The 27,537-nt window shown below is 33.9% G+C and overlaps 1 protein-coding gene across 1 annotated transcript in view; it reads left to right on the top strand.

Moving 5' to 3' along the window:
* Positions 1-27,537, top strand: part of LOC145678680 (lysosomal alpha-mannosidase-like) — a 77,420-nt gene that overhangs the window by 28,530 nt on the left and 21,353 nt on the right. The window contains exons 6-11 of the mRNA XM_081749080.1: positions 2,089-2,222; positions 13,027-13,160; positions 22,508-22,641; positions 24,598-24,868; positions 24,966-25,764; positions 27,119-27,318. Of these exons, the coding sequence (XP_081605206.1) occupies positions 2,089-2,222; positions 13,027-13,160; positions 22,508-22,641; positions 24,598-24,868; positions 24,966-25,764; positions 27,119-27,318 (1,672 nt within the window). The remainder of the gene's footprint in view (positions 1-2,088; positions 2,223-13,026; positions 13,161-22,507; positions 22,642-24,597; positions 24,869-24,965; positions 25,765-27,118; positions 27,319-27,537) is intronic.

Raw genomic sequence — 27,537 nt, 5'->3', positions numbered from 1 at the left:
ATTCCCCATCAGTTAAAGGTTTTTACCGTGCAGCAATTTCTTGGGCTATGATATAACTTACTTTTGCAATGGAGTCGTGTTGGGAATTACACCTTGTAAAAGTGTTTTGCTGGTCTCGGAGTTTCTTCTTCAATTCTGCAACTTTATCCACACGAAATTGTCCTTGGAATTCTTCAAATTGGGAAGCGTGTTTTGTTTCGTAATGTCTCTTCAGATTGTATTCCTTCATAGAAGACAACGATTCAGTACAAATTGAACACACTAGCTTGTAATCTTAAGCTTTTTGCTAGAGCTAGCCATTATTGTGTAACTGCACGGAAATAAAACAATCTCAACACAAGCAAACAATATAAGCAAGTGAACTAGGCAAACAAATGAGCAGCAAATGATTTAATAGGGGAGAACCGCGAGGAGGGCGAGTCCAGTCACTTTTGCGGGGGAGGGAATCAATCAGCCTGATAGACTCCAAATGTGCAGTGTTGAAGCCCCTGCGTGTTTCGAATTATTAAGACTCGACAGCATATTTCCATTCTAAACATTGTTTGAAGTATTACTGTCTGGGGGAAAGGAGAGATCATTGGCTAGTTCCAGTCAATTCCTGACTACAGGTAGTTAAAGTTTTTTTCTTTTGGTTTGGATACAGTTACTATTAATGCGGAAATTAAATTACGGCCTTGTACTTCTAAAAATGGAAACAATAAGAAAGAGGGGATGTAATTATGTGGCAGAATTGTCTGGAAAAAGTTAAAATCTTGTTCGATCCTCCTTTGTATTTCAATTTAAAACATAAGGTGGTCGCTTTTTAGAAGTACAACGGTGTAAATCCAGTTTTCGCATCATAAGGAAATATCTTTAAGGGAACAAGCCAAACTTGAATTACCCTGTTGTCAGGAATTGTCTGGAACGAACCAAGGTTCTTATCTTCCTCCAGACAGTATACCTCAAATAATGTACAGAATGGAAATATGTGGCCCGGCAAGAGTCATAATAATTCAAAAAATTATCGTTTCTCTTTTACCAGTTTCTCCTAAACGGAAGAAGGTGATGAAATGTAACTTACCATGATTACAGGTAATATTTTAGTGGGCCGCGGGTTGAAGACCCCTGTCTTAGACAAATAATAATAATAATGATATATAAAAGTCAAATTCCAAATCCATTGTAACAAACTCATCCCCGAACCCACAAAAGAAAACTTTACAAAACAACTCAATTGCAAATTGCAACATATTTGCAATATAAAACTCTCAATCCTTCCCGCACTTGTCGAAGCGAGAACTAAGCATAAGTTATATTCCAAAATAATGTATTTTCTTACTCTTAACACAAGGGACAAAATAGCGTCCAACTAGACATCATATTTCCTCTATGGGAAGTAATTAAATGATGATGTCATTGATTAACAACACGATAACCAATCATGGTATCTTAAACACAAAATAATGAGGAAATCATTTTGTGGTTATGGTAATTGAGCTCCTCGAGAGAACACGATGGTATATCACATTTTCTAACTTTCTAGTAAACTGGAAAAGAAGGTTAATTATTCCTTGCAATTCAATGCAATGACACACACCAATCAAGCTTACCTGCAATCTCCAGATAAATTTCAGAAATTAAACTACCTACATATTGTTCTGTGATTCAATCCCAACCTTTTTCAACTAACAACTTGATTTCACCATACGTGATGCTTTATCGCTTTGTTCCCCGAGCCGATCAATTATTAGGCCTATATGTGCACGTAAAAAAGGTTTTTGAAGTGTATGAGTTTCTAAATTACGAAGTACCTACAGTTTTTAGTGTATGCTCGTATAAAAATAGTTCTTATTTCTGATCAAAGGAATACATTTCTTAATACAAGTATTTGCCTCAATAAGTTTTGTTGAAATTTCATGTTCAATCCCAATATATTAATTTGGATTTCCTCGTAGTATTCTTCCGTTTTCTCCCACTTTTTAAACTATAAAATACCAGTACTCCTTTATTATTATTTCTTTGTATTTATGATTCATTTCTTTAGCCTATAAAATATAACAGTGCGTAGATAAACATTTTCATTCACTTTTTAATTTGTTTCTTTAACAGGTGACGATGCAACAATCTTCGCTGGGGCATTTCACACTCACTACTCCCCTCCCTCAGGTTTCTGTTTTGATCTTAATTGTGGGGATACTCCTATTATTGACAACAATGGACCCGATAACAATGTTGAAAGTAGGGTAAGTAGACTACTGTCTCAGCTTTCTCATTGTGCAATGCTTTTATAAAGTCAATTTTCCGTTTGGAACTTCACACACTTCGATATTAATTAGAGCTCTTATTTACATTTTGCGCAGACACGTAAACGCGAAGACAATACAAGATTTTGAGATACTGTTTCCACAGCGTATCGTTTTACTCTAAAATTAATTAGTTAAAAGTAGAGATGCAAAAAAGCCGGCTTTTTTGAATCGATGGTTTTTTTCACATAAAAAGCCGTTTTTTGTTGAAAAAAAACCGAGAATTTTGGAAATTTTGGCTTTTTTCATTTTCATGATTTTTCTATCGAAATAGCTTTCTTATAGTATATTCTATAATTAGATAAGAATTCCATGACCTAAATGCCATATTTCACTCTGAAATTCACCATCAAGATGGATGGAGCACATGTTTTACGAATTAAAGCTAACATAAAGAATGTAGTATTTGAGGGTAATTTTAGAGGCTATTTAACTTTTGAGTTATCGACATTTTTTTCTTCTCTAGATCATTATAGTTTGTCATCCGTGTTTCATTTCTAAGAGCTTAGTAGTCTAGCTTCTAGCGCAAAAGTTACACTTATGTTATTCTATATATCCGTCAAAGCGTACGTTTTTCAATATATCCGTCAAACCGTACTTCCACATTTCTGTTATACTGTAGCTGTACAACGATTTGGCAATAATTTTTCGGATACAATCTTGAATACTAATTTATACAAATAATCAGTAGCGGATTGAGAAAAGTACTTTGAAAGGGGTTTCTCTGATTGTTTCGTTTTCTAAAATGTCCTAATTTTATTTGGGAGGAGTTTGAAGTTTATGAGTACACGCATAATATTTCGTTTCGTTTATATATTTAGCGATAATCTTCCGAATACAACCTTGAAGATCATTTTATACTCAGAATCAGTGGCGGATTTAGAGAGTATTTTGGGAGGGGTTTTTCTTACTAATGTTTAATTTTTCTAAACATTCGTAATTTTCATTTGACGGGAGCTTAAAGTTTATGAGTAAAGGCATAACTAATAGATATTTCCTTTGTTTTAGACATTCCGTAATTTGGGGAACAGGCTTCAGTCCGAAAGACCGCCCCTCTAATCTTCGCAAAACCGTCACTACTGGTAATTAATAATAATAACGATTTAAAAACAATAAGAAAGGAAGTCGGCCAACTCTCAGTACACGCACTATTTCTACTTCACAGATGGAATGAAGAAAAGCTTTGTCAGAATGGTCGAATGCTGGGTTGAATCCCGAACTTCCCGATAGAAGCGCAAAAGCTCCACTCAGTCATGTTTGTTGTGTAGTTGTATTTATCTTAACTTAAATATATTCCGTAGTTTTTTTTTGGTGGTGGTGGGGTGGGGAGAGTTCCGTAATGATATGAAGCAGGGTTAGTTGGTTTAAACCATCTGTTTTCTTTTTTTTAAAAATAAAAAAACTGGTTTAAACAAAAAAATGTTTTAAATCGTGTAAATTTCATGGTGACGTTTTCACATATCATACCATCCGCATTACGTTTATCTGCTTTTCACCTTTTAATCAAGGGGTCCCGTGTTCAATTCTCGGTCGAACCACAACTCATCTTTCAAGTGTAAACCAAGTAGCAATTCGAGGTGTCCCTCTAAGCGAAAGTCTTCTCCGTGATAACCTTGGTATTTCATAAGGATGTTAAGCCTAAACATACGAAATGAAGCCAAATTATATATTTCTACTTGAATGAATGCCTGTTGTTTTATAAAGAAGTCAAGGTTGCTTGAATATATTGATAGAAATTGGCAAAATTTATCAACTGTCTACGTAGCTTCCAACATCAGCTTGGATTTGACTTGGTTTTTATTTTATTGAATGATATCTACATACCAATTTTGTAATTTAATACCTCAGTTTTAGTGTAGTGATTATGATACGTTGGCCTTAAAATTTTACATACAAATACATTTAAAGTAATAACAGGATTTTCCCAATGGCTAAGGCGAGAGTTTCCCGATTTGTATATAATTCTGTATAATGTTTCTACTTGTGTAACTGTTTATCTTTTTGTCCTTCTGAAATGACTCTTGACAATTATATTAACAAGTATGCCTATGTAAAGATCAGTACAACGTATTTTTATCAGGAATCCTTCGTATGTGAGTCGGCAATAGCATTTGTAACCAATTAGTCCCGGGTTCGTGTCCAAATGGACAATTTCTTCTGGATGTAAGCCGAGAAAAGGTTTGGATTCCGCTTTAGCTTATGTGACCCCTTCCAGCATAACCTTGTTGTTGCATAATAACACCAAGGCGAAACAAGCAAATTTATGTCCATATCTAATATAAATACATAGAATAAATTATTTAAACAAAAAAAAACTGTTTTTTTTTTTAAATAAAAACCATGGCTTTTCCCAACCCTGATATGAAGAGTGTGAGCCAAGAACACGGTAACCAACAAATTTTCAATTGCTGAGTTATGCAGCAGATAGACAGCAACGCATACCGCTTCGTTTAGTCCTTCATGTATAGTCTTATGTGAAAAATCAGCTTTCCGACTTTCAAAATGGACTGTGCAACAGAAAATCTCTAATTTCTTAAAATAGTAAAATTGTGGGTTACCATGTTCTTGCCTCACACCCTTCATATGTTGAATCCCTCTTGTTAAAAATACAGAAAACTTGAGGGCTGACTAAACCGTGATGGTGGTTATATAAAACTGTAGAATTTCAAGAATATTCAGAACCAAAAACTCTAGATGTGCAGCCTTTAAGTGTATCATATAAATCTAAGTATTTCTCTTATGTTTTATTTTAATTTTATTTTTTTCCAAAAAGAGGGTATGGAATATTTTGAAGTAAAAATACTACATAGAATTTTGCTAGTTATTTGTGTATTTTTTAAAAGAAGCATTTACTTTTAGAGTTGACTGGTTTACACCAGCTGTTTTTTTATCTTTTTTTAAAATAAACAACTGGTTTAAACCAAAAAAAAATAAATAAAAAGAACGAAAAATGCGAATCGTGTGAACTTCATGGTGACGTTTCCACACATCAAACAATGCATTAGTTTCATTTCCTTTTCACCTTTTGATCAAGGTGTCCCATGTTCAATTCTCGGTTGAACCACAACCCTTCTTTCATGCGTAAACAAGGTAGCGGTTCGGATGTAACTTTAAGCGAAAGTTTTCTCCTTGATAACCTCGGTATTACGTAGGAATGTTAAGCCTGAACATACAAAACGAAACCAAATTGTATATTTCTGCATGCCTGAATGCCTGTTGTTTTATAAAGAAGCCAAGGTTGCTTAAATATATTGATAGAAGTTGACATAATTTATCGATTGCCTACGTAGCTTCCAACGTTAGCTTGGATTGGACTTTCAATGATATGTACGTACTAAATTTGTAATTTAATACCTCAGTTTTAGCGTACTGATTATGATACTTTGACCTTTAAAGTTTACACGCAAAGCAATAACAGGATTTTTCCGTTATTGTTTTACATTTAGAGTAATGACGGGATTTTCCCGATGGCTAGGGCGGAAGTTTCCCAGTTTAAGAAATTTACTGATCGGACTTCTTTAAACTTATGTGACCTCTTCCAGCATAACCCCGTTGTTGCATAATAACACCAAGGCGAAACAAACTTATTTCTATCAATATGTAATATAAATACATAAAGCAAAATATTTAAACCCAAAAAAACCTGGTTTAAGCCAAAAAAGCGTAGTTTAAACTCCCCCCAAAAAACGAGTTTTTGGCATTTTTAAAAACAACCATGGTTCTTCCCAACCCTGCTTACTTTTTTATATAGGAGATTAAAAAATCTTATTATATGCATTAGTTAATCCTTTGGAATTCATAATGTAAATATGTTGAGAAGTAAAATTGTTTGAAATATATTTTCGAAATTCGTGGTTTATTTTCGAGGTTTTATATTATTATCGGCATCAACCACTAATTAAATGACTTTTTGTGTTATAGAGAAGCGAAACAAAATTTGATTTATCAATTTAAAGCAGAATTTTGAAAAAAACCCAAAATTTCCCAAGCAAAAAAGCGAAGCAGAAAAAACCGAGTTTTTTTCCAAAAAAGCCGGTTTTTTCCGAGCCCTTGCATCTGTAGTTAAAAGTAATTTCTAGCGCCTGTTGTTTATGCAACCGAACACCTTACCAAAGTTTGGTTGGTTGCAGACAACTAGGTATTATGTTGGCTTCAAATCAACAGCTTTGAGCATTCAAGAGATTTAGGGAAAATCAGGACTCTTCCACAACGCAATTTAGAAAAGAGTTCTTCTGTAACAGAGTAATGCCAACTCCGTGAGAAAAATCCCATTTTGCGGGCTATTTTGACATTAATTTTTACAAATATATATCTATATCTATATCCAACGGTGGATCCAAGACGGACTTCTGGGGGGGCGGTATACTGCTACTTAGAGCTACTTTTAAGAGCTCTAAACTCTGGGATGGGTTTTATTTATATATATAAAATAAGAAATCTTCCTCTCTTCTGGGGAGGGGATCGCCCTGATCGCCCCCTGGATCCGCCACTGTCTATATCTATCTCTCTATCTTTCCATATATATATATCTATATATCTATATCTATCTATCTATCTATCTATCTATCTATCTATATATATATATATATATATATATATATATATATATATATATATATATATATATATATATATAGAGAGAGAGAGAGAGAGAGAGAGAGAGAGAGAACTCTATGACCTATGGAACCCAGAGGTTCAATGCCACGTTCACAAAAGCTATCCACTGACTTCTACCCTTAGCCAATCGGATCCAGTTTCTACTTTGTTTTCCTATCTCTGCGAGATCCATCTTAATATCTAGGTATTGTCCTCCCATCTGCACCTAGGTCTTCCTAATGGTCGTTTTCCGATTGGTCTTAAATTCCAGTTCCAGTTTCCAGTTAAGACTTTGAAAGCGTTCCTACTTTCTTCCATCCTAGCTACATGAAATGCCCACCTAAGCATCCTAGACTTAATGACAGTAACAATATTTGATAAACCGTATAAATTATGTAGTTCCCCGTTATGAAGTTTCCGCCATTCTCCATTCCCGTTCCTCTTGGGTCCGAATATTCGTCTCAGGATCTTGTTCTCAAATACTTTCAGTCTATGTTCTTCCCTCTGGATAAGCTATCATATTTCGCAATCATACAGAACAACACGAATGATAATCGTATTATATATTTTAAGCTTCAAATTCCTCGACAGAATTCGCGACAAGAGATTTTGAAGTCATTTTTATTTGATCTTGGAAGAAGAAGTGTACAATCGAGTGGTCTTAAAGTGTTAGAAAATGTATCAATTTAAAGAAATGAAACGTCAGAAAATGAGACAATAGGACTTCCCTCTAAAGTTGTTAATTTAAATTCAAACCTAACCTTATCCGCACAAAAATACCAATATCTGGTCTCATCTCTCTTCACTTACTCTTTTTCCTCATATTTTCCTATGTCACTGATGCTTCCGTAATCATTCACCTTCAACCTTCACTTAACTCCTGAACTTTAAGGCTAGAAACTATGTTATTAAATGTAAACTTTCGTTTCTTTCCATTTACACCGTTCTAGATTGTATTTACATACTCACACAAATACAACCCACTGTCATCTTAAATACGCTATTTCCTTTTTTGTTTTTGATCATTTCTTCATGCTCATTTTGACGCGTATGAAGGTGCATATTTTGTGAACATAAATGTAACATTCTTCTGAGCTACAGAACCTACGCTTTTCGCTAAGTAGTTTTTCGAATCCTTTCCCCAGATGTCCATTTTGCATTTTGGATTTCTGTGTCTCTGGAATCATTTGTATATGATCTTTTATTTGTATGACGTTTTTCTTGCTTAGATGACCGACATGAAATGATTTTTAACATTAGAATTTGGTTTTTGCAGGTGTTATCAAAAACTTTTCTTTGATGTTAAACTGTGTTATGTGTGGTTGCATAATTAGATATTAAAATTATTGATAATGTGAAATTTACAGAAGATAATACTCACGTACACGACATAACAGCTTAATAAACCGATAATTAGACATTTTCTATCAAAATATATCTTCTTGTTTCCTATTCGTGCTTAAATCAGGATTCCCATATCTCAGCTTCCTCTATAAAATTCGTTGCGCCGCTACGACCTAACTCTGAAACATTGATATTTAGATAGAAAGTATACCAGTTGCTGTGATATTTCTTTAGCTGCCTTAAATATGTCATAGTTTTCTAGTTAGCCAGCCTAAAAGTTACACTTTACTCGTTTTCGATATCGCGTAACTTTGAAACAACGCAGTTTTCGCCCAATGTCCATATGGGCTTTTTTTTTATTTGTTTGTGTGTGAGGATTTCATCAGTAGATTTTAGTTATATAATAAATTAACATATATATATAAAGTGGCCCAAAAGTAGATATACAGTCCCGTACTGATCTACTCCTGTATTTCATATCATTTCTTATTGATATCACCTAACTTCATTATTATTTGTTCTTAATGTCTTCTTACTTATACCTTAAGCCCGGAACAGCCGAAGCAAATAAACCCATAAGCTAAAATGTTATACTTGATAAATGCAGGGGTGTATACCTACTTTTGGGCCACCCTATATATATATATATATCTTCGGTGCCAAAAAAAAAGTTTCTATGAACCGAAAGTAGACAAAGATATCTTCAGTAGTAGTAAGCGTGAAATCAGGGTCAAGTGTCAAATTTTATTAGCGGAAAATGCATGCTACCCTGGAAGCGATTTGTGATTTTTTAAAAACAAGCACCAAGGAACGTAAATTGTGCTCTGGTATTTAGAAAAAGAAAATAATTTACGGAAGAAAATACCTATATATAATAGCTAAAGAGAAACAACCAATTCGAAAACATTTTACGTAAAATGACTGGATAATGATGTTCTATTTAAGTATTATTACGTTCATTGAAAGATGATTGTAAAATAGTGCGATGGAAATAATATGTTTAAACAACAAAATGTACATAGTTGTCAAAATATTTTCAGCTAAATTCAATTAAGAAAATTCTTATGCGTAAATTATTGGATAAACGTAGAAGGTCAAATTTTACGTATAATTCACTCCTATATTGAAGAAAATATGTGACATACGTAGGTAAAGTAGTTTTATTTTTCATATTTCACATGTTATGTTTTATTTTATTTAAAAAATAATTTTGTAATTAGTATAACGTGGGAAATTCAAGCACAAATTAAGAGTTTCTGCTTCTGGAGATGGGATTTTTATAACATGTGAGGTTGGTATCATTGTTGTCACACCATTAAGATAGCAAAATAGATAACAAGGGGTTTATTTTAATATAATTATAAAGTAGAGTACATACTATAACATACCTTTCCTAATATTCGATCAAGAACTGATTGAATCTGAGAACATCTTTTAATGAAAAGTTAAAGTAATAACCATTAAAAACTTTTAGAATCATACTTTATAACTTGCAGTAACAAAGATGTTTTGGTAAGGTAAAATAAAAACATTTGACTAAGAATCAAAACATCTTTAGCCACGTGGTTAGTTATTTAGGATGGACTTACTATTAACGTGTGCTCCAAAAGTACGACCAGGGCTTAAATCCGGTGCAGTTGGAGAGTGCACGCAAGAGAGCTAGATTACAAAGCCATGCTACCGACCCTGGCACATATTTTAAACTAGTAGAATACTCGTTCTTCTCATGGAGAGAATACATTTCATTTTGGACATAAAGAGCTAAATTGTGATTTAAACGGCATCTGAAGCGTCACTGTACGTCACAGCGACCCCGAAAACTATGTAATCGACACTAATATTAATCATTTTCTATCATATATATATATATATATATATATATATATATATATATATATATATATATAACCTCTCCCCTCTTCCAAGTTGCAGGGCTGAATTCGGATTTAAAGAGAATTGGACGTGTTACTATTCATCTCAGTAATCCCGAAAACTGGATTCCACACTAATATCGGTCATTTTCGATCATTTTAAATATCCTTCCTCCCCTCCGTAACTTGTACCGTCAAAGTGAAATGAATTGGTCGTGTGTTTCAAGAGTTATTAAATTTTCATTTTCATATTACTTTCATTTATATATATATACTCTACAGCAGAGGTAGCTAATGCGTCGACTGGCAAGTCATGAAAAAGCCCACTATGGTCTGTGTTACGCTGTTTGTATCGACCACTCTTAGTGTTTTATAGGGTTCCCTCTAGTGGGTAAGTGAGTAGTTGACTAGACAATCAGTGATTTCTGAAATGATAGATAACCCTCAAACATAATAAAATTGGTCATTCCTGCTCCACAGACTGGATCTATAAGTATGATCTCTCTCTCTCTTTTTTTGTCTGTTTTTTTTTCTGATTAATTTTAATAGTCAATTTTATCTAGAAAACTGAAACGAACCTCTTGTATAGAATCACACACTTTCTCATTCAAGTAGGAATGTCTCAAAGGAAAGATTGGTAAGTTGATTGGTTAGTTAAAATTTACATCCCTTCCAGCAGCATAGCTGTATGAGACATGGAACTAAGCTTAACGTAGAATACCTACCATGTGAACTCCCAACGGGAATCAAACGCAGATCCGAAGAGATATTTACACTAACAATGATGCACCTTACAACGGGAGAGGTCATGACGTGAAATTATAAGAAATAGAAATAGAAGAAATAGAATACGGTAGAATTTACAAAGCCAAATCCATTTTTAATCAAGGCCATATCTATTAAAGGGTGAATTGGAAGTCCGAACCATTGGTTAAGTTTAAAATTGGTGATGCCTTTTGGGAGTGGATTAGGCAAAACTTTTTTTTTCAGACATGTGTGATAGAACACACAAGTGTTGTCGCTCCTATCTGTAGAAAACAACAATATTCAAATAGATATAACCCTTCATCTCTTACGCTCCCAGTTCAGGTCAACCATACCTTTCCACACCCTTTAATCAGACCGGGATTTAATGCATGAAACCAAAGTAAAAGTTAATCATTATTTTTGTATCATGGAATGTGGTAGGATGAAAATCGTTATTTTTGTACATATGTAATTGGAACCAACATGTGCAATGGAGACAGCACCAATCATTTTGTCCGAAAATTTCAATTTAGAAGTTTCAAAGTAAAAATTGGAGGAAAATTATCAAAAAAACTGTTCGTACAATTAAACAATTTCTTCATATGTTAGAGACATATGCCGTGCCCATTCGTGAACGAGAGGCTAAATTCTTACTGTTTGTGCACGTAGGACCGGATTCAATTCCCTAGCAAGGGGTACTTATCTAGAATAGAAACCAGAGCAGTGATTCGGTAAAACAGCAGATCCCGTTTCGCATAGCTTCGGTACCGAAAATGGGCGTTCCATGTTTAAATTAAACTCAAACTACTACTTTTATTTTCATTTTGTAAAATCGGCATTTTCAATATCAAGTAAGGAGCTCCTCCGTGGCTAAGCGGTTAGCGTACGCGCCTTTGGCGTGGGAGACCCGGGTTCGATTCCCGGCGGGAGCTCATGTGGTTCGGATTCCACGTTAATCAGTAGGTCCACGTCTCATATAGCCTCGCTGCTGAAAGGGACGCTAAACTAAAAATCAATCAATCAATCAATATCAAGTACATCTCTGTAAGGAAACTACTAGGACAACAAACTTTTAATTTTTTGTTCATATTTGTGTCTATAATGTGGTATGTACTCATAAAACCTTATTTTGTAAGCAATAACGTCACAAGGTTAATATATCTTCAAAAGGTGAAAACCATATATTTTATGCATCAAAAAATCCAATATACTTCAATTAAAAATTTTCTTGTACGCCTTATACCTGGAAAATTACATATAGTGTAGCCAAACCCAAACTATCACTTAACTCAGTATGATGCGCTTATTCCGTAGAAAATACGAAAACTCCGATTTAGGGGCCGTTCAAAGATTTTGTGGATCCTGATCCAAAAACTAATTATTGGCCAAGATCGCAATCTTTTGATACATTTTTGTTGTCATTTCTAAAATTCTTTGTCAAAATCGCAATCTTTTGATCATTCCTAAAATTCTTGTTCTTATTTATCTTTACTAAGAAATCATCACATACTGTATTTAGTGTTGTTTGAAAAGTTTTTTTAAAAAAAAATATATAATACAAATTGGCACAATTTAACAAAATTTTATACTCGAAGCACATGCGTACTTTTTTTATGCCCAACTAAATGTTATAATTTTAAATTTTCAAGTTAGTTGTGGGTATTAGCAGGGAATTTTCTATTAACGACATATCTCTTAATAATTTTGATGGGAATTTAATGTCCCATAATTTGATTATACAAATTATGAATTACTTTTAAAATATGGCTATTTAAACTCAAATTTCATCCCGTTCTCGAATCCTCAATACTGATCCAATACTGTAATCAAAACTAAAATTGACTTATTGTACCAAGAAGTCACTTAAGTAAATTTTCTTGAGTTGATGATTGAGTTGGTTTATGAGTTTAATGTCCCGTTCAGCAGCGAGGCTATATGAGACATGGACTTACTGATTAAAGTGGAATCCGAACTACATGAGCTCCCATCGGGAATCGAAGCCAGGTCTCCCACGCCAGGAAATTTTCTTTTAATAATAAGAAAAATGTGTTGTACTATTTATAAAACAATCTATTAATTATGGTGAAGTGTTGAAATAGTAGATTCATAATACTTGACTTTTCAAGTATTTGGATTTTCTGAAGATCTCAAAACCAATATTTTATTTATTTATTTATTTATTATAGGTAGAAGATTTTGTACGTGTTAGTCAGGACGTTTCGCAAGCATTTGCTACAAACAATATAATGTTCACAATGGGAGATGACTTCAACTATCAAAGCGGATCATTCTGGTATAGAAATATGGACAGACTTATTAAGTAAGTGGTGACAAGATAAGTGTTTTAGAATTAGTGTTGTAGCTATATTTTAGAATCTAAATTATTTATTTTCCTTAGTGTTGCGGCCAAGTATCAAGTTCCTGTCTTCCAAAACACAAGCTTAAAGTATGTCCTCCATTTGGATCAGACCAATTGACCAAATTAGTGATCATCTCAGATTTTCTTAAAGGAAGTGGACGTTTAATATATAGGAGGTGAAAGTAGTATTGCGAGAATATTGGTAGGCCATGTTGAGCATGTCCGAACGTATTCCCCAGGGGAAATTTTCCCCTGGGGCATCTTCTGCATTCATTATTGGACTCACATATGGTGTGTGGATAAGAAAATACACTTCCATAACTCCACCTCATCGACGGAGTGCTGCGATCAGTACCGCACTCTGGTCGCTTTTATCTTTCAAGTTTCTCCACGTTCCCATTTGACAGACTGGGCACTCTGAGTCGCATTTGGATGGGGATAGAAGGAAAAAAAAAAAACAACTGCCTCAGAGACCTTAGCGCCTACGCTACTACTGATCCATATCTCCCAGGTAGGGCCATTAATCAAAGAGGATACTGAATGACGTCCCTCATTAATACTTTATTAAAATGTATTTTTCGACATGATATGTTGTTTCTGTTGTAAATTATGCTTCAAATTGTAAAATAAGATGTGAATTATTAGTAATCTACGACTAAAGTTGAATCCTAAAAGTTAGTGTAAAAAAAAGAAAGAAAGAAAGAAAAGAAGAGAAAAAGCTTAATCTTGATATCATCTAGAGCAGGAGTAGAAAACCTACGGCCTTCAGAGTCATAAAGTGCAGTCTTCTGGATCTGTTGTAAAAAAAAAAAAAAAAAAAAAATGCTAAAGAAAAATATTAAATATATCGGAAATACGATTCTGAAAATGGAAATGAATAATAAATGTTCTTACTTTATCTTCTTAATATGTTATAGTGTTATAGATTTTGAAGTAAATTATTAATATCACTATTATATAATAACTATAAAACAAGTACAAAAATTAGGTCTATTGAAAACTTTCATGTCAGGCCTTCTTGGGAAATGGAAAACATCAATGTGACCTTTAAAACAAAACAGGTTTGCCATCCGTGGTCTAAAGAAATAAATCAAAATATGCTGTATAATATAATAACTGAATACCAGTATTTAGCATAATCATTTATTCAATTATTTTTGTCTGACTGTAGAGACGAACAAATAACGGTGGATTTTAAAGTGCTAACAGATGAACTGATTGTATGGGAGTTATTTCAAACCTCATCAGTTTAAAGACATCAATACGAAGAACTTATTGTTAAACTTACTTCTATTTTTCAGGTTTTCATACCTAACGTTTTATAGGGTTTAGTTTACCTGAATGGGAGACATGTTATCATACATTTCAATCTTCAACAAGAGAGCAAAAAGTCTTCCCTGTGCTCATCCAACCGAGAAATGTCTTTGCAAGAAATTAGATAAGGAATTTTGCAGGTGTCCACTCAGCCGTGGACCCAACACCTCTCGTTATCTTTCGATCAGAGTTTTCCTAAGTGATTCCTTGTCACGCATTAAAAATAACAGGAAATCACTAACTAGTTCGTTTTTAAAATACTGGTTCCATCTCGCAGGTAATGAGGTATATAAAGGCACAATTATACGTATTATATTCCTTCTTTAATTTTCTTAATACTGACCATTGGGAATAGTTTATACAAGTATACAAATGTATTACCGTTCAAGTTAGACTTTTATGTTCTGTTTCTTAGTCCGATTGAAAGTTTAACTTCTGTTTTCAGCACTGACGATATATATATATCCAAACTATACTATGCATAAATATCAAAAGTCGTATAAAAAGGTTATGTCCGTCCGTCTGTCCTTTCAACGTTGATCGGCATTGGAACAAAAACGATAATATATAGCAGTGATCGAAACGATAATACGTATTTATTAGTAGCTCCCGGGGACATTTTCAGTAGATCGCGTTAACGCTCTGGTTGCTAATCTTGATTTTATTTATTTATTTTTCCTGTTTTGACTTGCAATATGGAGAGTATCTCCTATAAGTTCTACAGTTGTCATATGTATAGGCCTATAAGTGCAAATTGTAATTACAACTTATTACACCATTTGAAGTACTAAATTATAAGAAACATCGCATGCTAAATTTGTTACATCATTACATCATATTCATACATCGTTATCATTTGCAAATTCCTGAACTGAATAATAATCTTCCTTTACTGAGCTGACGCAACAAAGGTAAGAGGCTTTTTTGTTTGTTTGTTCAAAAGAAAAGTCGGTAGTTCTTTTGGTTATAGCTCACAGTAGGATTTAAAAACGGTAGGTCAGAAGCTTCATATCCTTGGCGATCACTGATATATAGCGACAAGCTTTTTTTTTTATTTAAAGAATTAATTTAAGTTTTCAAGAAAATATGTCATTTTCGCTTTCAACATTGCACTAAAACCAAAAATGGTTGAAGTTTACTAGTACTTCTGGTTTCAATATTGATTTTCATAGAGCAACGACGGTAAGAGATATCGAGAATCGTTTTCCTGTAATCGATTAAGCATACCAGAAATATGTTCCGTCTACTCCGTTAACTCTATTCAAATCTGAAGTGGTTAAAATCAACAATTTCTGATTTCGACGTTGATAGCCATATAATAAAAACCGTAATAAATAGGACGTGCGTTTTCGGAAAACGATTCAGTGTTTCAAGGAATCGTACGATTTGCACTTGTAGCAATCTTAAAACCGGAAGTAGTTACTTTTCCTAGCTCTTCCGGTTTTAATTCGATCACCAAAGATTAGAAGCGGTAAAATATCATGAGTAATGTCTCTCTAATACAGGGTCCTGATTTGAAGAGGGTAGAGGAACAATTGTTTTCCGTTAAGTTTGAGAAACACTTTTTTTTTTTTTTTTTTAGAAAAATAAATTGTATATTAATATATTAACAAAGAAAGTACAGCTATTGTTTGTGGATATCCTGCCTCCCTGACAAAATCTGAAATGACTCTATTGTTCTCACATGGATTCAATGTTCCGAGATTAAGTTTTATCTGTATTGAAACCAGAAGTGGATGAAATCTACTTTTCTGATTTCAGCGCTGATCATCATACTGAAAATCATGGATAGCAAGAAACAGGTTTTCATATATATATGAATTGAGTGCCACCAGAATAGTTTTTATCTCCGACTTTACTTCTACTCGTATATTGCAGGGGGCGCGGTGGCTCAGTGGTAGAGCGTTCACCTCCGGTACTTGGGGTTTCTGGTTCGATCCCAGCTCGCGCTGTGCGAACTTTGTGGTGGACAAACACCGTGCTCGTGGGTTTTTCGGGGTTCTCCCGTTTCCTCCCACTTTCTTCATTTCTCTCATCATCACCGTCTCCTTTAGCCTAACCGGCATATTCGTGGGTCGTAAAACTTAAAGATTTCATTTCATTTTGTTTTTCGTATATTGCAATTTGAAATGTTAGAAATATACTATTGCTTCTGACAATAGTCATTTCAGATTTTGTCAGGGAGGCAAGGATATCCACAAAGAAGAGTTGTACTTTCTTTGTTAATATATTAATATACAATTTATTTTTCTAAAAAAAAAGTGTTTCTCAAACTTAACGGAAATCAATTGCTCCTCTACCCTCTTCAAATCAGGGCCCTGTATTAGAGAGACATTACTCATGATATTTTACCGCTTCTAATCTTTGGTGATCGAATTAAAACCGGAAGAGCTGGGAAAAATAACTACTTCCGGTTTTTAAGATTGCTACAAGTGCAAATCGTACGATTCCTTGAAACACTGAATCGTTTTCCGAAAACGCACGTCCTATTTATTACGGTTTTTATTATATGGCTATCAACGTCGAAATCAGAAATTGTTGATTTTAACCACTTCAGATTTGAATAGAGTTAACGGAGTAGACGGAACATATTTCTGGTATGCTTAATCGATTACAGGAAAACGATTCTCGATATCTCTTACCGTCGTTGCTCTATGAAAATCAATATTGAAACCAGAAGTACTAGTAAACTTCAACCATTTTTGGTTTTAGTGCAATGTTGAAAGCGAAAATGACATATTTTCTTGAAAACTTAAATTAATTCTTTAAATAAAAAAAAAAAAAAAAGCTTGTCGCTATATATCAGTGGTCGCCAAGGATATGAAGCTTCTGACCTACCGTTTTTAAATCCTACTGTGAGCTATAACCAAAAGAACTACCGACTTTTCTTTTGAACAAACAAACAAAAAAGCCTCTTACCTTTGTTGCGTCAGCTCAGTAAAGGAAGATTATTATTCAGTTCAGGAATTTGCAAATGATAACGATGTATGAATATGATGTAATGATGTAACAAATTTAGCATGCGATGTTTCTTACAATTTAGTACTTCAAATGGTGTAATAAGTTGTAATTACAATTTGCACTTATAGGCCTATACATATGACAACTGTAGAACTTATAGGAGATACTCTCCATATTGCAAGTCAAAACAGGAAAAATAAATAAATAAAATCAAGATTAGCAACCAGAGCGTTAACGCGATCTACTGAAAATGTCCCCGGGAGCTACTAATAAATACGTATTATCGTTTCGATCACTGCTATATATTATCGTTTTTGTTCCAATGCCGATCAACGTTGAAAGGACAGACGGACGGACATAACCTTTTTATACGACTTTTGATATTTATGCATAGTATAGTTTGGATATATATATATCGTCAGTGCTGAAAACAGAAGTTAAACTTTCAATCGGACTAAGAAACAGAACATAAAAGTCTAACTTGAACGGTAATACATTTGTATACTTGTATAAACTATTCCCAATGGTCAGTATTAAGAAAATTAAAGAAGGAATATAATACGTATAATTGTGCCTTTATATACCTCATTACCTGCGAGATGGAACCAGTATTTTAAAAACGAACTAGTTAGTGATTTCCTGTTATTTTTAATGCGTGACAAGGAATCACTTAGGAAAACTCTGATCGAAAGATAACGAGAGGTGTTGGGTCCACGGCTGAGTGGACACCTGCAAAATTCCTTATCTAATTTCTTGCAAAGACATTTCTCGGTTGGATGAGCACAGGGAAGACTTTTTGCTCTCTTGTTGAAGATTGAAATGTATGATAACATGTCTCCCATTCAGGTAAACTAAACCCGTTTTATAAATGAGAATGTTTAAACTGAACATATAAATTCATCGAAATGTTGTTATACTTCAAACTAAACTAAATGAAACAATTCTAACATGTTAGAAGCAGCACTTAGAACTGGATAGAAAATTTGGCGAAGGGACATTAATATTTCGAACTATTACAAACATACTATTACATTTACAGAATATATTACATAATTACATATTACTAGATAAATGACTAGATCTCAATTTTCTTTTTTAAAGTAATATTTTTTTATGAAATAAGAGAAAGATCTCCAGAGTTTGCACAAAGTCATGTCACTTCTGCGTCTCGAACTTTGACTTTGTACACACAGTCAAAAAAGTGAAAGATTTATCTAAACGCAAACAATCATAGAATAGGCGTCTGGAATTCCTTTCCTCTATGCAACAGATAGTACCAATGGAAACAATTTTGTGAGTTTGAATTCTGTCATGAAATAAAAATAACTTATTTTTAAGAAAAAAATTACTATCTCATAGCTACGACCTGTAGACCTAGTATTTTAACAAATAAAAATATATCATAGTGAAAATAGTAAGTTCAGTAACCTAAGAATGGAGATGGAAAAAGTAGCTCTAGAAAACTCAATGGTCAGTATTGACCTAGGACTGAAACTTGCTCTTCAAACAACAGAGCTCTTCTACTAAAATTCTTATGATTACCCTCTCTGTATTGTCGCATGAACGCTGTAATGCTTTGTGGGGTTACCGACTACATGAGACGAGGCATTTTTTTTTTTTTTTTTTTTTTTTTTGACTAGACATGAAACGAGACATCTCTTTCAGGACACCTTTTCAGTACGAGACAGTCTCAACTCTTGTCTCTTAGTCAACCCTAATGGTCCGATACCTTGGCTTGAGTTTTCTCGCTATTATTTTCCATTCCTCACACTTTTGCCATTTCAAAAATCATTTCATCGTCTTTGATTTACTGATACCTTCTTTAGTCTAAAGAAGTAACTGTATGAAATTAATATTTTAGTAAGCGTAGTGGCCACTATAACAATGTATTATATATATATATACAATATATAAATACGAAGAATTGCTGAAAAACTCGTAGTCCAACCCAGTAGTGCATGTGGAATGATGAGATTTTACACTTATTCTATATACTGTCTCCAAAGTTCAATACACTTCATTGGACGGTGCTTTAATTTTTGCAGACCAGTTAAAAAGAAGTCTTAAGACTGTTCTTCACATTACTGTTCTGTAGCACTAATCTCCTTATCAGATCCAAAATGGCGTCCTTTCATGTGTTCTTTTATTTTGATGAATAAATAATAGTCTGACAAAGGTATATCTGGGAAATAAAGAAGATGATTTAGACGTTGAAACTCTAGATCATGAAATGTCAGTTGTGTTTGTAGTGCTCGATGGACAGGGCCATTGTCCTGAACGAACATACTTTTTTTCAATTTTCAGTGGCGTTGCACTTTCAATTTGTCTTTTCAGTTTTGTGAGTAACGCAGAGTAATACTCTGAATTAAATATCTGACCGTTTGGCAGGTAGTCTATGAGTACAACTCCATCCTTATCCCAGAAGAATCTTGCAAACACTTTCCCAGCAGATTTCTGTCTTTCTTTTGAACTCCGTGGGGCGAGAGGAATTCGAGAGCCGCCACTCCATTGACTGTTGTTTCGTTACAGGATCGTAGTGGTACACCCATGATTCCTTCATGGTTACTGTTCGTGACAGAAATTGGTCGGCATTGCGATCAAAATGAGAGATGACTTCTCATTATGCCCTCACTCGTTCACACTTTTAATCTGCTGATAATTTTTTTGGAACCCATTTTGTCGAGACTTGCGCATGCCCAAGTCATTAAGGATTATACTACCGACGCGTTCCTGAGAAATGTCCACAATCTCTGCCACACGTTTTTCTGAGATTCTGCGATTTTCAAGGATCATGTCATGAATTTCATCCACGAATTCCGGGACAGTTACTGTTTTTGGTCTTAATGCATGAGGAGCATCAATTGTTGAGAAATTGTCACTATTAAACTATGTTACCCATTTCTTCACTACTGTATATAACAGAGGAGAGTCCCGTAGTGTTACACTACTTTCCTCATGAATTTGCTTCGGTGACTTTCCTCGGTTGGGACAAAATTTTGAAAATTCTGATCTCGATTTCGTGAAATTCGATTTCATAAAATTGGGTACACATGATCACTTCAGGAGCTTGTAAAACATAACAGGAATTTCGTTATTAATATGAAAATTCGTATTTCTACATAAAGAGATAAGCTTTCTTTTTTAAACTGTACGATTTCATCATTCTACCTGCACTCTTTCTGAGTTGGGCTACGAAATTTTCAGCAACCTCTCGTAAATAATATGTTCCACCAGAATAAAAATATAATTTATTATTGACAAGGAATGATTTAATTTTTTTTAGCGCCATAAAAATAGCTTTTCTCGATGTTCTCTAAAACTGTGCATGAGGATTTATACTCTTAAGCATGTCATTTCTTTAGCTTGATATCGTCTATGGTTCATGTATGTTTCATCTTTGCTCGATATAATGATTATTAAAAAATTAAAGTTTAAGCGTTAACCATAATTTTGGTTATAGTCTATCTTATTAACCATACTGTGGATTGTCATTATGCTAGTCCAAAATGGAAATCTTGATGAAAGTATACTTCAATGGCAATTTGATCTTAATAGATGGCGTGATTATCACACATCAATTTTTAAGTTTACAACAAATTCGTTCCTGTATATTTTCTCGAAAACTACGCATGACGATTTAGTGATACACACAATTTTGTTCAGCTCGGCAAGTAATCACATCTAAGGCCAGAAAAAACTTAGCAATACTAAAATGGTTTTGCCGTAATTTTTCAAGAATAATTTGGTATAGTGAAACCAAGTACTTTGTAAATGCAATAGTGTCTATTCAGAATAACTTCCTAGCCTAGTTACGATGGAAGTTCAAAGACTTCAAAGATATGAGCGTGTCTTGTATATCTAAAGAACTCCGTCTGTTACTTTTAACTGATAGGCGTTATATTTTCGATTTGAATTTGTTCATAATATTCTTCATGGTGGTTTCTTTATCGGTAGCTTATTTTCCATAAGAACTTCTTATCGTAACATTAGAAATTTTGTTCCTTTTGCTTCGAATGTTTCTACTTTGAAATGTTCTATTTATAAAACTATAGATACAGCAAACAAATATTACTCTGTTCTAGATATTTTCCAGACTAACTTTGTTAAAGTTCGTTCAGAACTTACTAAATTTCTAAAGAACCTACAATGTTTACTTTTTAATTTAGTAAGGTGTCATTTGAAAAGTTCTCTTTAAGTGTTGTTAGTTTGCATTTTAGTTATGCAAACTTTTTAGTTATCTTTTATTTTCCAATCATCTTCTCTTTTCTTCTAGGTTTAAGCTTTTATTTCTTTTCAGATGCTGCACTTTTTTTAATCTTAGCTATGAGTCTTTATTTACATGTTTTACATAATGTTTTTAAACTTTTTGTATGTTCGTTTTATTATTGTTATTACTATTATTCTCTGATATCGATTGCATGCATACCTTGTATTGCTGGTGTATTCTGCCTCCTGTTAAATATAATCTAAGACTGTTGTATATGTAGAGTTGCATGTATCATGTGCCTGCCGTCTGGGCGCATTAGTGGCTATGTATCCTGTTTGCTGCCTAATACACTTTTAAACATTATTACTATTATTAGATCTATTATTATTATTATTATTATTATTATTATCCATATTTTATTTCACTATTGGAAATCACAATACATAAAAGTAAAATTATAACATAAGAACTATGTATGAGGATATACAGGGTCGTTCATATATCTACAAATCTTATAATTTAAACCTAAAACTGACGCCTTACAACTTATCTAATTGATAACTAAATTATTTTATCGTTTATTTGTTGATGTTTTGCGTTCCTTTGGACCACCGAGGCTATATGAGACATGAAATACGAACACCGTAATTCGTTCAATGTTTCTCCACCGGGAATCGAACTCAGTACCACATGCACCAAAGGCACATGCGCTAGCCATTAGACCAAACGAGAAGGGCTCAATTAATTCACTTATTACTGCAAATAAAATATCAGTGCTATCAATATAGTAAACTCTGAAATAAATTATTTTTGCATTTCTTTTCAGACATGTAAAAGAGCAAAGAGACGACATCAACGTGTTCTATTCTACGCCTTCTTGTTACCTGAAAGCTTTAAATGATGCTGGAATTACTTGGAGCACTAAACACGATGATTTCTTTCCATTTGCTGATAGAGCAGGTGATTATTTAACTGGGTACTACACTTCAAGACCCAGCCAGAAGTATTTTATTTACAAAGGAAACCATTTCCTGCAGGTAATGTCTTTCAATAAATGTTTAAAAAAGAAAGGGAATATGGATCAAAATTAGTGTATGACCTTTCTCTAAAGAACAAAAGAAAAAATATTTTAGCTGATTTTGTTGAAAGTGAAATAATTTGCGGTTCATATTATGAAGGAATATAGATGCAAATTTGTTTAATCTTCTAGATCCTGATGAATATATATTTTACCATAAAGCGGTTTTAGAGATACTTCAGATCAATTATTATCAGTCTATCTACTAAAGGCAGATTGATTTGGAAAAAATAGTAGAGAAATATTTATTAATATTATTATTACTATTATTATTATTATTTTGTAAGTACTAAATCTAGAAGTAAAGATACACTTTTAACAACCGATTCCTGAAACCTCCGAAATATTAACAACTGATTCGGGAAAACTGGTGCGAACCTAATGAATGACTACTGGATTCACCTAATATGAACTGATTTTAACTAGTTTTTAGTCCGGTATTTGTTAGCATATTTTCTCTAAAGTTTAATGTTTATGCTATGATTTGTAATTTTTGTTCCCTTTCCTCGTTTTGGTGTGTGTTCTTGTATGAAGATATACTTATCAGTTAGTGCTATTTTAAATTCTTAAGTGTTAGATTAACGCATTTAATGTGAGCTATTATTAAATAATTTATTTTACTATTTTGCCAATTTTCAGTGTTCTATTTTGCTACAATTGCCGATGTGTAGACGTTATTCATTAACTACTTTTGCACCAGAAACTTGTAACCTTCTCTATTCTATTCTTTTCTGCTTTTATTTTGTTAATACAAATGGTTTCGTTTCAATCATCAATATTTTGTGTGTCCTAAAAGTGCGTAAACATCTTCGGGATCAAGAGTTCGATTCTCGGTGAGAAAGCACTGAAATTTCAATGCTTTATGGTGGTTCGGGTTCCACCTTAAACTAGCCAATAGCTCTAGGTCTCCTATAGCTTCTGTGTTGAAAAGGAAAGCTTAACTTGAGTAAATAACAACAACATTTTTCTGAAAGTTCAGAAGAACCGCGCTAACTGACTGTTGGCCGTTGTGATATCTTTGTGGGCTAGTAACATCTGCGAAATACTATTCGAAATCACGTAAAAGCATTTAAGCAACTCCCGCTACTGGCAGTAATTGCAGTGACTGGTAGCCATTGTCAAACGAATGTTGCTGGGATTTCAACCGTTTTTTTTTTTCGAAATTTCTTCTATTAGACCATATAAGCAAATAGACCATTGTCGTTGTGACTGATTTCAGCCTTGAAGTTTATTTTCGTTATGGCTTTTGTGCCTTCCTTTATCGATTCTATACATAATGCTGTTTACCTTGATCTTAAATACAACAGTACTTTTGGAGTACTAAATTCAGATAAATATTTCGACTGTTTTTCTTTAATTAAATAAGAATTCAGAAACTTAGCATGTCTCTGATTAAATACATAAAGTCAGCACATTGAGCGCCGAGTGTATCAAAAATTATACACACCGGTTTTCCTTCCTGGGCCATGTGTATCAGTTTGTATACACAGTCGAAATCACTGTCTGGCCACAGGAAAATCACGTGGTATACCCTCCCGGGCCAAGTTGACCTTGAGAAAGGTTATGCATTGTTATGCTCATTGACAATTTTCTTTCCCTTCAAAACTTAATAGTTTTCAATAGTTGACAGATTTTAATGCGTGTATCAGAAATTATACACGCGGCCCAAAACAACTAAATTTCATTTGTTTTGACGTAAACTTTTACCAACTTTTTGTCGCTCGTGTCATTTGTTTCTTTCAATAGACCTACAGTATAGTGTCCTCGAGTCAAAACGTCTAGAAAAACAATATGTGACAGAGAAATTGAGTCCATTTTGATGGACTCTGACGCTTAAGATCTAGATGTGAATAGTTCAGACGATGAAAATTCGGATATATTAGTGGACTCTGATCTCGATCCGGAGTGGCTTCCTGAAGCAGCTGATGGTTCAAACAGTTCTTTTGACGAGGGTGGTGAGGGTATGGCAATTTCCGACATAGGGTTTAGTTACGCAATTGAAACCAATACGGATCCGACTAATGAAAGTACTATGTCAGTGTCGCAAGGAGTAAATGTACCTGATAATCCACCATCTTCACAAGAAGACAGTGTACCGGATTCGAATCTGTTAGAGAAATTTGGAAAACATTTCGTGGAGTGGCCCAAGTGACAATCACCCTGTTTTTATATTTACTGGAAAAAGTGGTATTGACCCTACTATTAGTGGTATTTTGGCTCTTGCTGATCCGATAGATTGCTACGAGTTGTTCATTGATCCTGAAATACTCAAGATTATGGTTGATGGGATACACGATTGGACAGCTACATATATAACGGAGATGCGTAAATTCGTAGGACTTAAATCCATCCCACTCGCTTATCGTCTTCTCCAATCTAAAACTCATTTGATTGGAACTTTGAGGTCAAACAGAAAACATATCTCGAAACAAATCCTTGATGCGAAATTGAAACAGGGAGAAACAGTTGGAAAAGAGACTGTAGATGGAATGACAGTGTTGAAGTGGAATCGGAATCACAATAGAGATGTTTTGATGTGTTCGACAGTACACTGCATAAATGATCACGTAACCAAAACTTCTAGAGGTAAAGAAATTCAGAAGCCAAAGTGCGTAGTGGATTATAACGAACGGAATTCATCAATCGATGTCAATGATCAGATGGCAACTTACGGAACAGCTTTGAGGCGCTGCACAAAATGGTATAGAAAGGCTGTATTAGAAATTATTTGGGGAACAAGTCTCGTTAAAGCATACTGTATGTACAATGAAAACACAAGAAACTCAGATCAATCGATTAAAGAATTTCATGAGTCAGTTCTGAAGAGCATGTTAGGTTTGACTGAATCGGTTATCTCCCATCGTTCCACAAGAAGACAGCATAACCTGATTGACAAATATGATGTAGGAAACCCATCGGAAAAGATTAGAGGAAGGTGTGTTTCTTGTTATAAGAGACATGGCACAACGCAAGGCAAGAGAAAGTATGCGACCCAAGTATCAACAGTTTGTGATAACTGTGAAAATAATCTGTTTTTGTGCAAGGAGTGTTTCAATTCTAGCCACTAAAAACTCTAAAGTGCTCAAGATCTTTGTGTTAAGTGTAAGTTTATCAATTTAAGATGAAGACAATGTGGGAAAGTTAAAATAACAGAACAAATGATGATGAAAGAAAGTAGATTTTGAATATTCATATTTACACTTATAAAGTTCTTTTACCGCTGACGCTTATGTTTGAAGAGAGTGAAACTCGAACTGATTTGGATTCGAGTCCATCACATTCGATGGAATCCATCACAATCTGAAAAAGTGGAAATTGTAATTTTATCACATAATATAAAAATAGTTGTTATTGTAGATTTTTAGGATTTACACTAAAAGTAAACTATTGTATTTGGTTTTCTGAATAATACATATATAAAAAAGTAAAGGTATAAATACAATGATTTTCATCACTTATATTTTTGACAAATATACCATATAGGCTAAACACAAGAGTGCGGGCAGACTTTCACGGGGTGTAGTAGTTGGAAACAACTCGCTATACAAACCTAGGTGTGTATGTGTCCACATACAAGGGGCCAGAAAAAAGTCTTCACTGTGTATCAAAATGATACACGAAGCCCCGTAAGGAAAACCAATGTGTATCAATTCAGATATACACGGCCTGATCGTGTAACCTTCCCAAAGACATTTTGGCCCAAAAGGGTGAACCAGCAGACCTTCTTCGGCGCTCAATGTGTTAAAGAAGACATATGGCTGTAGAACTTATTGATATATTTTAAAGAAGGGCTCAAACTTACCCACGGCAGTGATAGAAGAGGAGGCTCAAATGCTACAGAAGTCAACGATATTAATATTCAACGAATAGAGTACTTTATATTTTTCAAAAGGTAAGCCCTGGTCATAAAATATTGAAGAAAACACCATCTAATCTTTCGTAAGATATCCATAGTAAGGACTCAATCCATCTGACTGAGTCTCAAAAATAAGAGAAAAGTCAAGTCACTCAACTTCCTAAAACGAACTCGGCTTTAACAAGACTAGTCATTTGTAAATCAGATGTTATGAAACATAAGTCAATCGCACGCTAGAATCATATAAAACATGGAATTGAATCAGAAAAATTCTTTACATTGAAGAAGTTTTAAATCATTTCATCAATAGCCAAATTCATACGTGAAGGCATCGGAACAAATCCTTCTATTTCGTCGGTATTAACACAATGATATAACAGTGACAAGTGATGTAATGTATAATGGGGTTGCGTTGAAAATAAGTGTTCTCTAGTAGTTATGGTCTAGTCTCTTTAGTTGTTTAAAATTTCAATGTCAGTTTTGTGCTTCGTATGTTTTTACAGGTAGCAAAACAGTTACATGCTTTAGCACGATTGGATCCTAAAGAAACAGGCGATATTTCACCACTGAAAGAAGCTATAGGAGTTGCTATGCACCATGATGCTATTACAGGCACAGAGAAGCAGAATGTTGCAGATGATTATGCTCGATTAATTCACGAAGGAATCCAGTCTGCTCAACAAACAGCGGAGGGAGCACTTAAGTGGGTACAATAAATAATATGATGCTGTTATATATTAGAGATTCAGTGATGGTGCCTAATTCTTGTTGAAAGTTTAAATTTGTGAATGGTACTCAGGATTATATAGTATATTACTGAAGTGAGTTTCTACCATTGATACGACATGAATTTGTGTGTCTGTCTATTTTACGATAATATATCCTATTTTAATTGGATTGCTGTGTATTTTCCTTGAGAATT

Source organism: Thermobia domestica, chromosome 1, assembly GCF_964235325.1.
Source record: "Thermobia domestica chromosome 1, izTheDome1.hap1.1, whole genome shotgun sequence".
Classification (NCBI taxonomy): domain Eukaryota; kingdom Metazoa; phylum Arthropoda; class Insecta; order Zygentoma; family Lepismatidae; genus Thermobia; species Thermobia domestica.
This window is presented reverse-complemented; position numbering and strand designations above follow the sequence as displayed.